The 13,452-nt window shown below is 44.6% G+C and overlaps 1 protein-coding gene across 1 annotated transcript; it reads left to right on the top strand.

The window, feature by feature from the left end:
- The first annotated feature begins 11,191 nt into the window (after window positions 1–11,191).
- On the top strand, window positions 11,192–13,126 carry Apd-2 (apidermin 2). Its single transcript, XM_076318864.1, has 3 exons — window positions 11,192–11,248; window positions 12,257–12,419; window positions 12,851–13,126. Exons 1-3 carry the CDS (start codon window positions 11,237–11,239, stop codon window positions 12,904–12,906), a joined length of 231 nt encoding a protein of 76 aa, XP_076174979.1. The 5' UTR covers window positions 11,192–11,236; the 3' UTR covers window positions 12,907–13,126.
- The last annotated feature ends 326 nt before the right edge of the window (window positions 13,127–13,452 follow it).

The following is a 13,452-nucleotide window of genomic DNA, read 5'->3' as shown; positions in this document are numbered from 1 at the left end:
CTCTCCTCGTTTGTCTTTGTTTCATTACTTCGAAATCAACCACTCCTTCCACAGTGTTCTCGTTTGAACGGAATTTCGAAATTCCAGCGGTGAATAATTCTCTCGTTCGATGATCACGATCTTTCGCGTATCGACATCGTTATTCTCGTCTTTAAACGGAGCGTGAGCTTAGAGTTAAGTTAGGTTAAGTTCTCTAGAATTTTTCCATTCGACGATAACGATTCTCTATCTAGCTCCGTCGTTAATATTGTGTTTCAATGGATTGTACGCTTAGAATTAAGTTAAGATAGGTTCTTTGTCAATTTTCTATCCGATAATAACAGTCTTTTACATAGTAACGTCGTTAATATTGTGTCTAAATGAATTGTAAGTTTAAGATTAAGTAAGGTTAGGTTCTCTGGCAATTTTCTATTCGATAATAACAGTCTTTTACACAGTAGCGTCGTTAATATTGTGTTTAAATGAATTGTAAGTTTAGAATTAAGTTAGGTTAGGTTCTTTGTCATTTTTCTATCAGATAATAAATCTTTTACACGGTAGCGTCGTTAATGTTGTATTTAAATGAATTGTAAGTTTAAGATTAAGTAGAGTTAGGTTCTCCATCACTTTTCTATTCGATAATAACAATCTTCCAGACAGAAGTGTCGTTAATATTGTGTTTAAATGAATTATGAGTTTAAGATTAAATCAGGTTAGGTTAGATTCCTCTAGCCTTTGTTTCTTCGTATTTTATCACCGCCTTCCGAACACCTCGTTCCCACTTGAACGGAATTTCGAAACTTTACCGCCGAGTAATTTTTCTATTCGATGATAACGATCTTCTGCGTAGCAGCATCGTTAATCTTGCGTTTAAATAGATTACAAGTTTAGGATTAAGGTTGGTTAGGTTGTAGGGTAGCCATGTTCGATGAACCCCCTATTGCAAGGTTAACGGATGAATATAATCGGTACAAGTTTCCACGCTATCGAGTCAACTAACAGACCGTATTGCGCAATTAAAATTACACGATACGGACACTACTTCCTAGTAAAAATCTGCCCCGTTGGAGACTAGTTTTCACACGTTTCAGAATCGATAAAGAATAATTATGTAAATTCGTTTCCGGTTTGACGCCGATAGATTATAATCGAAAGGAATATTTTTTATAGTTCTCGATCGTAAAAGTTTCGTGGTCGCAAGAATGGAATAAAATCAGAGACAATCGAGAGACAGAGAGATAAAAGAAAAAAAAAGAAACGTAATTTTTCTCTGCTTTGTCGTTTATTGGAAACAATTATCGCGACAACGAGGTATTCGGTGCCTCGTAGAGATGTGAAAATCGCCGCCATTGTATTCAACGGTCGTTTACAAGAAAGCAACGCGCAGCCATCAATGCCAACGACTATCCGGCGCGTGTCCCGGTCGTCCTTGCACAACTTTTCCCTTCCTTGTTTCGTATCGCTACGATCGCCAACGCAATGTCAACGAATGCGCTCCTTTTCTCGCCACACTGGACTTACTGGCGCACGCGCGCGCTTGAAACTCTCTCGAAAGGTTAGCGAGTATCGATGGGAACGATATCGAATCGATAGCAACAGACCAGCCCGCAAATTATAACCTAACATCGCACGATGTCGTTATTTTCACGAAATTATCGATACGTATGTGATACTTCCACGAAAGTATCGATACTTGTCTGATACTTTAGCGAAGGTATCGACACACATCTGATACTTCTACAAGATTAACTATACGAATTGATATTTCCGCGAAATTGTCAATAGATAATTGATACTTCCACGAAAGTACATATTTGGTATTTTACAAAAGTATTTGGTACATACTTGATACTTCCATGAAAGTATTGGTACACGTTCGATATTTTACAAAAGTATTTGGTACATATTTGATACTTTCATGAAAGTATTGGCACATATTCGATATTTTGCAAAAGTATTTGGTATATATTTGATACTTCCATGAAAGTATTGGCACATATTCGATATTTTACGAAAGTAGTTGGTACATACTTGATACTTCCACGAAAGTATTTAATACATGTTTGATACTTCCACGAAAGTATTTAATACACGTTTGATACTTCCACGAAAGTATTTAATACATGTTTGATACTTCCACGAAAGTATCGGCAAGTGGTAAATCTCTAACAGTATCGGTCCCATCGCTACCATGCGTGCAGCTACAGGGCCAGCAGCTTCGTAAATTAGCCGTCTGGCAACGAAACGATTTTTCACCTCGCGAGAACACAGAAACCAACAAACCGGTCGTTGCGAGCTTTCGGAACGGTTAGAGCGGCGCCTGGAAGAACAACGCACTGGCGGCGGCGGAAATGGCACCCGAAGGCACGGAAACGACCGCGGAGGGAACCGTCGGCGCTGATACGACAACGTTACTTAAGGGTGCCTCCCCGACTGCGATTGTAGCTCCGGGCGTAATCGAATTAACCCCAGCCGTGGCGGTTACTACGGAATTCCCAGAATTCCGCGTTCCCCAGGTCGAGCTGGACGCTCTAACCTCCGCTCCGGTTGATTCCCTTGTGCCTGAAAACAGAGCGTAAACATCTACCGTGCAGTGTAAACTGTTAGCGAATGCAGAAAATTTCCGCTCGATGTTGATCTCTTCTATTCTAATACTTCATTTAAATAGATACCGAGAGTAGATACTGAGTATTTATTCAACGCACAATATTCAATATTTATTTATTCAAGACACCTGATTCTTCTTTGAAAAAGAACTAGGCGATTAGGAAAACGAGTTGTTACGCGTTACTTTGTGTTGCGTCGCGTAATCATTGTCAGGTAAAAATCGATCATTTTTCTTTCATTTGTAAGTTGGAGTCAATTAAGAAACTTTGTACGTTATATCTCATTCTCAATAACTACTCAATTTTATGTTTAATATACAGAGTTTTTCAAAAACTCTTCATGTTATATCTCATCCTCGATAACTACTCGATTTTATTTTTAATAATCGAAGACGTATCACTGAAGAGAAAAATGTTGTGAGAAGAGGCAGAAGGGATCAGGTGACTTACCTGTTGCGATACCACGTCCATTGTTAAGTTCTTCGACAATCGTAACGTCCAAAACTTTAGCATTAGCGGCTGCAGTCAAAGCTGCATTGGCGGAACTACTGACAGACGAAGCTGCTCTGTTGGAACTGCTGGAAGTGGAAGCTGCACTGTTGGAATTGCCAGCTGTCGAAGCTGCGCTATTGGAACTGCTAGTAGTTAAACCTACTGTATTGGAACTGCTAGCAGTTGAAGCAGCACTGTTGGAACTGCTGTCAGCCGAAGCTGCGCTGTTGGAACTGCTAGCAGTCGAAGCTACTCTATTGGAACTGCTATCGGTTGAAGCAGCGCTTTCGGAACTACTAACACTCGAAACTACTCTAGTGGAACTGCTAGTAGACGAAGTTGCGCTATTGGAACTGCTAGCAGTCGCAGCTACGTTGTCAGAAGTATTGGTAGTCGAAGCTACATTTACAGAACTATTAGCAGTCGAAGCTGCATTGGCAGAACTGCTAGACGCCAAAGCTGCATTGGCAGAACTGCTAGAAGTCGAAGCTACATTGGCAGAACTGCTAGAGGCCAAAGCTGCATTGGCAGAACTACTAGCAGTCGAAGCTGCATTGGCAGAACTGCTAGACGCCAAAGCTGAATTGGCAGAACTGCTAGAAGTCGAAGCTACATTGGCAGAACTGCTAGAAGTCGAAGCTGCATTGGTAGAACTACTAGAAGTCGAAGCTACATTGGCAGAACTGCTAGAAGTCGAAGCTGCATTGGCAGAACTACTATCAGTCGAAGCTACATTGGCAGAACTACTAGAAGTCGAAGCTACATTGACAGAACTACTATCAGTCGAAGCTGCAATCGTCACTGGGGCGTCTAAGGGAGCGACAGTTGGTATTGGCGGGGCGGTCGGACCAACGATGATTATGGGTCCGGTAGAGGGACCTATTACCGCCTTCGCTGACGCTATTCCTATTGTTTCGCTGATTGCAGCCGCGTTCGCCAACGCTCCCGCGGCCGATGATTCTTCTGCGTTTTCGATTGCGACCTCCGCCGATGCTGACGATGCAACAGCCTCGTTCTTTGTTTCCGCTCGAGCTGACGCTGCATTATCGGCGCCGGCGACAGCGACGGAATTGTCGGAAGGAGCGACGAGCGTTACCGGGCCCGCCGAGGCTCCCTTAATGAGCACCGAATCTTCGGGCGCACCTGGTGCATCGTTCGCTTCTGGAAAGAAAATTAACGAAGTCCGTGGCAGTTGTCGATTGATAGTCATCGCGATTCAACCGATCAAAACGAACAAATTAATGACACAAATCAAGAACAAATCTCCTCGGTGGCAGCAATCTCTAACGTGATTTCATTTCTCGACGATTGGGCTCTAAGAGGTCTCCTTCAGAAATGATTCAAATAGATTCTTCGTGGTTATCATTCTAGGTCGGATAATCTTTTTTCCTTTGTGGGAAAGGAGATTGCTCTAGTTTCGGTCCAAGAGGAATACATCCTTCAGGAACGATCAGAATAGATTCTTAATAACTACCAGTCAAGATCGTACACCTGTTCTTGGTTCACGTTCAAATTGCTTTGGTGCAAAGCTAAGGCAAAGTTCTCCTTCGGGAACGATTAAAATAGGATTTACCATTCTAAATTACACAGTCATTATGTTCCAGTTGCCATGGTGCCGATCGAGCACAGACCCGTTCTTCGATTTGCAAATAGAAAACCTTGAAACAACTTTTACGTCTATTGGCCAACGAAGAACAGAGTCTGGCTCTCCTTGCGAAGGACTCTTTCCGCGTTCACTTCGCCAGGAGGAACATTCGAATCGATATTTTTCTCCCGTAATTTCGGTCGGGTTTATCCCGGTCCGTACATTTTTCATTGTTTTCCGCGTCCCCGATTCGTCGCTAGTGAAACACTCGCGCGTTACGATACCACCCTGGAGCGAACTTACGAACGTACTGGATCCATAGTTCGTCGAAGAAACGCGGCTACGATAAATTCCACGGTTTACGCGTCTCGTAAAATGTATACGAGGCAATAGATTTCGATATCGCGCTACTTCGGTTACGCAATCGAGACCAGTCCCGCGGTTCGAGTCGTAAACGTTCGAATTTGATTCGAAAGGTTCGCGCGGGTTCCCGCGTCTTCGATTTTCGCGAGTTCGAAATCTCTCTCGAACGCCACGAGACGACGGAGCTTACTTCGCGTCGTCGAAAGAGCGTTCTCTAGCGCTGTAACTGGATCACCGGGCGAGAGGATGGTCACGGGTCCTGATGACGATCCTTCGACGAACGTGGTCCCCGTTACGGGGCCCGAGACGATGGTCGGGAGCTCTTTCGCAGCCTCCGCTGGCAACAGACCGGGCGCAGGTGCGAGTCCATAAACTGGTGCAACGAACAGCGGCGTTGCTGATTGCCCGACGCCTACTATTTCACGATAAGGCCAGCCGTTGGCGCAAACGGATGTCAGGAGAATCGATGCCGCTAACTGCAGCTGAAAACGGATAAGGTGTGATTTATTAAGACGAGCCTCACTGGCCGCGACGCGTTATCTGCCGCAGGTAAAACGTGGGCACGGGCGTCCCTGGGTTAGGCGACACAATTGTTGGAATGTTTTCTCGTAATCTCGGCCATAAATATCTTCTATTAACCGACGTCTGCCGCGACTGCCTCTATGATCGAATATAGTTACGTGTTCTTTATTACGCGACGTCTGTAGGCGATATCTTTTCGCTTGTACAGCGTTTGGACAGTCTTACGAGGGGACCCTCGACAAGTTTTCACGATAGCGTACGTTGTGGAAAACGTAGATAGCGAAGGATTTGAAGAGGTTCTGGGTCGCACCAGGCTAAACGGGGAGTCGCTAATGTCCCTGCCCTAGCTTTACTAAGTAGGTTCCCTGGAGGAGCTGAGAAGGTGATCTGGAAGAAGGTACAAGTAAGCAAAAATTACTCGGAGCCCACATTCTTGTTACACGCGGTGCTAGGTTACACTCCTTAACCCAGGAGTCATCTTTCCAGGCCAATGCAATAACCAACGTAGCCTGCTTCTAGCTGACTTCGACCGTTCGATGTGCTTTCTTAACTCATAGGTTCGTCTACGTTCCACTCGTACACGGTCTACGTTCCCTTCAACCTACGAATCATTTCTCCAGGTCTCTATTATAGCCAGAATCTTAACTCTGATACCTTCTTGATTCTTGAATCAAAGACACTTCGTTCACATTCTATCAACTCTAGCTACCATATTCCTCTAAACCCAGCAATCTTCTCAATTCTCATCCGTAGCACAGCTCGCTACCAACTTTGACAGTTCGATGTACTCCTTCCTGTTTCGTCTTCCCGATTCTCCCGCACCGATCTTTAAAAGACGCATTCGGTTCTTCGAAACTTCATTCGCGACTCTGTCCCCCGAGGATCGTATCTCTATCCACGTAACGCGAGACTGCATCTCCGGCCACGAAAACTCGGTTCCCCGTAATAATACCACGCTAGGTGGGATTACGTTCCATCGAGCGTAACGGGAGTAACTCGGCTGATCGGAGTCTAACCGATGCGTTTATTGTCGCGGGCCGCGAGAACGCTACGGGTGCTTCGAGGACAATATCCGACACGCATCCGTCGCATCCGATGTCCACGGATAGAGTTGCACGCACCATGGATTTGCATAACTCGATTCCCCGTAGACGTGCCGCGCATGAAACGCGTCGTCATCGTCGCGGTTACGTGCCCAGCACGTGGACAGCATTCGAGCAAACATTTTACGAGCGGTGCGACCGATGCTGCCTCGAACGAGGATGTCTCGGGGCATCCCTGGTCGACCGTGTCACCTAACGATCCTTGCTGATCGAGGAATCGAAATCACCGAGCCATTCGGGACTCCGAACGAGGAGACACGACCAGACTGGGATCAAGAGATCCCGGAAGGAGGAAGGGAAATAAAAGAAGGGTTCCCGAACACACCATTCTTACGAAGGTACAATGACGAGTGTTAATTCGATGGAGGAGCTATAAAGTTTCCTACGCACGGGGATCGCAACGAAGGACACTCGGAGATAAAGTGATCCGAATTGGAACCAGCTACCATTGTTAAACCTGGTCCTTTGGTCACAGTCCCACCCATAATACTCGTAATTGTTTCTCGTACGGTCGGAGCTATCGCAGGGGACGCAATTGTTCCGTGTAACGTCAAAAATACGAGTTCCATTTTGGCCATTCTTTCTTATTTCCTATTTTCACTCGAAGACATCGAAACGAATGTTTCGACATTCGCGAATGTTTCGATATTAGTTCCATCGTTGCGAGAACACCTTTCGCATCGTCTGTTTACGTTTTTAGATACACCGGCTTCACGAATCTTCCCAACTGTGCCAAATCTCCCTTTGAGTTTTATCTTCGTTCCAGGGTAGCTGGAAATCCTACCTATTCTCCCGGTTTGACCATCTGTGACTTTCTCATCTTCCCTGGTACGAAGACGAAGTTCAAAGAAGATTCGTCACAGTTCAGGAGATTCAGGGGAAGAGATACGGAGCAAAAAGAACGGAGAGTTTCCGAGTTTCGAAAACGACAGACTCGTTGGGACCTAAACTCCCCGGAGTGGAGCTACTTGGACGATTGGCTGTTAAGACCACGAATTTTCATGAAAATTCCAGTTACATTTCGCGAACTTTGAAAATCGTTCGATACAAACGAATTTTACGAGGCACACTTTTAAATTACGAAACAGTTGCTATCGTTCGAGTGCTCCCCAACTTCTACGAACGCTATATTTACCAGAACCATAAAGGGGTCTACTTGGGATATTGACCCTTGGAAAAATCGAACTGGTTCTTTCTTCGTAGACTTTCAAATTCGTTCGACATCCGGAATTTTATAATAATCACTTTTAAATTACAAAACAGTTTCGATCGTACCACTGTCCCCAAACTTCCAAGAATCCCTTCTTCGACTTCGACTTCGACTTCGCGAAAGGTCTACTTGGAAGGTTGACCAAAGTTCCCCGCGGACTTTGAAAATTTCTCAGCATCACGATTAATTTTTGACGACCACTTTTAACTCGTCGTTTCAATTATCCCACCACCTTCCTTCCCGAACAGAATTTCTCTCTCTCTCTCTATATATATATGAAATAACATTGGTCAGAGTATAAGGCGGGGTGGGTACCGTTCATATTTCACGGACGACACGAAAGTGCATTACGAGCCAACAGATTAAAGTTTTCTCATCAGGAACGGCACGCGGATTCTCTTTTCGTAAGAATCTCTCCCATTCGACCGGGCACGCTCGATGAGCCGCGATAAAGTTTCTTCCGCTTACCGGCAGCTTCATGGCTCCTTGTCTGCGACGTCCTCTCCTATTATATTTTCCCTCGGCGTTCCTCTACGCCCGTCGGTGCATTCGCGTCTGTTACTGATCCTTCTCGAACCGGATTGAACCGTTATATACTCCATTACGATGTAGCCTCCCGTGATGAGCAAAGAAAAAGGTCACCGCGCCCCGTTTCCTCGATCAGGTACCTACTCGGTCTCCGAGGAATTCCACGCGTTGGAAAACAGAACAAAGACTGAACGCTCGGGACACGGTGCAGCGGGACGATTATCCGGCCAGGACGTAGAACAAGCTCGGGTACGACGAATCGATAAGCGACCTGCTCGCTCGATTGTACGGGCGAAGGACGATCGAAGGAACGCTCTAGGGGTCTGGCTGGGGGATTCTAGAGAAAAAAAGAGGATTATCTTTGTTTTTACGTCACCCCGAAGATCCGAGCCTCAAATGTATAATACAGCGCGATTGGTAGCGATTATGGGAGAATAGAAGGGACTGAAACGACCGAATGGTAATTTCATCGATTGTCCCTTTTTTTTGGTAGTTCTTGAAAATACTGAAGAAATTGAGCTAATAGTGTCACAGAAACGCTCCGAGTGAACAGAAGAAATTAAGGGGGTAGTGGAAGAGTGGGGAAAATCTTTATTTTTACTTTTCCAAGATTCGAGACTTGAAAGATTGTAGCAATGTTTTGGAAATGGTTAATTTTATGAAGCGGTTCTTAAAGATTCTTAATGTTCAGAACTCCATTACAGGTGGACTCGAGAATTCGAGGCTTCGGTTCTATTACGTAAAGATACTCAAATTGGAGAAATTGATATTATTGAAGGATTGTTTATCGAACACTGTACAATCGTTTGCATTTGCTTCGATTCATGGAGGACACTCGTACCGAATAATAAATAATCCTCGTTAAAGTCACATTGCAGGTACTTTCTAGCGTCGATCCAGCAAGTATCGCGTACTACGGTTCTCATAGTGTAAACTCTCAGACATAATCAATAATCGGGGAATCAATTCTCGCATAATCGGTGTCCGAATCATCGTTCTCCGGATAATCAACGTTCCGTTGTACTTGGACGTCTTAGGTACTTGGTAGATGATTTATAGACAATTGCCATTCTCGATCATTGGGCCTAGGAACAGGGAGTCTCTCGATGACCTGGCCAGCTTCACTGATGGAGCAGCGTGCCAGGAAACTTCCACTCTAGTTTGACGATACGATGGGACTCCTTCTCTCTTTAGAATATCTGGAAGCAGAGCCAGCTCGACTGATGAAGCAATATCGTAGCAAACTTTACGTCCAAGTTGCGCAGTTTCGCGATTCTTTTTCTCTTTAGAGTCTCGAAAACTAGGACTCGTTCTCGCGACTTCATCGCGTGCACAATTCGGGACGAACTTACAGAAAATATAAGATTCAGGGACAAGGAATCGAATCCTTGATGTAAATAAATTACGAGAGAAATAGAGAACGCGTAATAATCGTGTTTACTTACGGTAACTTTTGCACAAGTTTATGTCGGTGGCTGAAGGTGACTCGAAAATGGAGTATAGACCAAATAAGAGATCTAGTGGGAGAAGAATGTTGCTTGCGAAGTGAACTAATTAATCTATTCCGGTCGCCTTCGGTGAGAGAAACAACAATATCCAATAATCGTTCTTGACTTGCAGTGACTTTCACATATTCTTAAGTTCCTCACTTGAAGGTGATCTCTGGATCGAGTATAGGCGACACAAGAGATCCATTAAGACAAGGAACGTTAAAATTCTAGCGAAGTGAACAAATTACTTCTGCAGTCGTCTTCGATACGAGAAGTAACGATATCAGATAATTGTTCTTAACTTACGGTAACCTTCGCGTACGTATAGATTCCACACAGAAAACGCTCGAAAACTCGAGTATACGTAAAATAAAATTTCCAGCAATGGGTATATTTCCCATCCTAAACGTTCCGTCCCTCGAAAATAGTTATCACCCGAGAAAGGTAACACGATACGTCCAACCGTGGACTCGGTAGCTTCGAGAAGCTTCCAGAAGCTCGTTCGTCTCGAATGTTTACCCGTGTGTAACAACTTCCAAGCGTACAACCTCGCAAAGCAGATCTACCACCCGGTTGAAGAACCTTGAGAACTGAAAGTTCAAAATGATCGGCATCGATACTCGCTAAACGGTATTATTCATCGTTGGTAGAGCAAATAATATCGCTGGAAAAGAAAAGAAAAATATAGAATTCCAATTGGGGTTAAAAAATGGGCGAATTGGAGGCGCGGACACGGGCAATTGCCCACCTATGTCGTAACGCTCAACTGGATTTTCAAGGCAGCATTTCCTGCCTTCCTGTATGGCTATCCGCGGTACATTTTAGCTATCGGGCGAGTATTCAAGGCCGATCGACCGCGTAGAATCGAAAGTCCGTGGTAGAAGAGAGATTACGCAACAACCGTCGCGGATTGCATCTTATAGTCGGAGCCTAAATTGCGACGGCCGTTGGCTGCCGTCTGATTTTTTCCCCCACGCGGCAACGGTGGCTGTACACCGAGTACAAACGACCGATGGGGGGATGGGAAAAAATCAAGCGGCGGCGGTGAAATATGCAAATATCAATGACCCCGTTTCGCTGACGCTTGAAAACTTCTGCAACATTCGCGCGGCGTTGCGTGCACCAGGCCGCGCCATCGTGATTTTCTGATGCAACATCGCCGCTACGCGAGTTCATCGTTTCAGATCGCTGTCTTGATTTACGGATTCAGGTCCCCCACGGCCACGCCCGCTCCGCGACACCCGTCGAGGGTAGGAAAATAAGAGTATAAAAGACAAAGTTTACGCTAGGATTTTCATCAGTCGCTTGCACACTCGAGTTCCAAGAAGCCCAAGCAAACCCAAACCACAACCATCAAAATGAAATCCTTGGTAAGAGAACACGAACGCACGCACCTATACTAGGACCGAGTCTCTTACCAGAGAGACGATGGTCTCCGCGAGATGGTCTCGCCGAGATCATCTCAAAGCGACACTCTCGACGAGATGATCGCTCGACGCGAAGAAAGAGGGGTCTTTGTTCAGTTTTCGATCGTTTTCGGGACGATCGAGGGAGTACACCCGATCGTTGGGACGATTAGGGCTACTCTAGTCTTTGGGAATAGTTGGATTGTCTTTGAGACGAGTTGGGGATCTCTAGTCTTTGGGAATAGTATGGGTATCCTTGTCTTATGGAAGGGTGGGGTTATCCTCGTGTTTGAGAAGAGGGAGTTATCCTAGTCTTTGGGACGAATGGGAGTATCCTCCTCTTTGAGAAAAGTGGGATTATCCTCGTCTTTGAGAAGAGGGGGTTATCCTAGTCTTTGGAACGAGTGAGGGTATTCCTAGTCTTTGAGACGAGTGGGTGTATCTCTAGTCTTTGGAACGACTGGAGGTATCCCTAGTCTTTGAGAAGAGTGGGTGTATCTCTAGTCTTTGAGAGGAGTGGGGTTATCCTCATCCTTGAGAAGAATAGGGTTATTCTCACCTTTGAAAATAATGGGTGTATATCTAGTCTTTGGGACGAGTGAAGGTATCCCTAGTATTTGAAAAGAGTGGGTGTATTTCTAGTCTTTGAGACAAGTGAGCTTATCCTAGACTTTGGAAAGAGTGTAGGGCTATTCTCGTCTTTCGAAAGTATAGGGTTATCCTAGTCTTTGAGACGAGGATTATCCTAGACTTTGGAAAGAGTAGGGCTATTCTCGTCTGTTGAAAGGGTAGGGTTATCCTGGTCTTTGAGACGAGTTGGATTATCCTGTTCTTTGACAGGCGTGAAGGTATGCCTAATCTTTGAGAAGACTGAAGTTACCATAGTCTATGGAACGAGTGGGTGTGTCGCTAGTCTTTGGGACGAGTTAACCTAGTCTTTGGGACGACCAGCAATGATTTGTTCTTCGACAGGTGATCCTTTTCGCTATCATCGCCGTCGTCGTTGCCTTCCCGGAACAGGAACGAGAACGCCGTGGAATCCTCGCGGCTCCCGCTCTGGCTGCACCATGGGTCGCTGCACCCAAAATCGCGGCTCCCATTGCCATCGCCGCTGCCCCTAAGCTCCTCGCAGCGCGTAAGTACCTTCCAGCTTTTTAACGAATCGTCTCGTTCGATTCGGGGTATTTTCACACGTTCGTGCTATAATTTATTTCTTCCAGAACTTCTCTAGATTCTTTTCTATTGATATTTCTGAAATCCCATAAGAAAAACCGTAATAACTTCTCGAGTTTCCTTATGTTTATTTGATTTTAAATTGATTTTAAATCTACGATTGTAATTCTCGGTGAATTATTTTGTACATTTTCTACTCAACGCTAAAATTTGATTAAGACTGATTTGTCGAATCAAGAAACATTGATAATTGTCTTAAAAGAGTTTCCATTCTACAGTAGCGCTGTCATTGTTTGAAGTATCGTTTTGTGGACGTTTAATCGATTGTGTACAGCTTTCAAGCGTCGAATATCCAAATGAAAAGTTTCACGACAATTTGTTTTCGTGAATCAGCTGCTGTCGTAGCATCTCCCGTCCTTGCTCCCGCGTTGGGAGTCAAAGCATGGTAAATGCTATGAATACACCGGCGTAACTGGACCTGAAGTATTACGAGGAAGCTTGACGATGGGAAGAGACTCTCATCGCGCCTAAATTTGGATTCGGCGACTGACGGTACCCAACAACCCCCTTCCGGCCGCAATTCCGTTCGACCCCCTGCGATTGGCACGATGGAAAATTTCACCTCTCCTCTCTCCTTATAGTGAATTAAATTATACCATCGGAAAATAAACTTATTTTAAATCTACAATGCCTGTTATTGTTCAATACCTCTCCCGATAATTAAATTATATCCTCGAAGGCGATACCAATAAGTGGCTCTTTCGAAGTCTTCGAAAAGTTTTTATTTACAAGACTTATCAACCGTTAGATATTAGATTCTTACGTGAAAAAAAAGAATAAAATAAATTATATAACTTGTACGTAATATTCGATAACGGTACAGCTTTTTTTTGATTGAATTGTACAATTGTTGACAATATCGACAGGCTATTATTTGAGTAGTTTGAAACAAACTTTTATTTGATATCTGGGAAGAAAAGAATATTATAAATTGT

The sequence above is a fragment of the Ptiloglossa arizonensis genome, chromosome 8, assembly GCF_051014685.1.
Source record: "Ptiloglossa arizonensis isolate GNS036 chromosome 8, iyPtiAriz1_principal, whole genome shotgun sequence".
NCBI classification, from domain to species: Eukaryota; Metazoa; Arthropoda; class Insecta; order Hymenoptera; family Colletidae; genus Ptiloglossa; species Ptiloglossa arizonensis.
The sequence above is the reverse complement of the archived record's forward strand: the minus strand, read 5'-3'. Positions and strand labels throughout refer to the sequence as shown.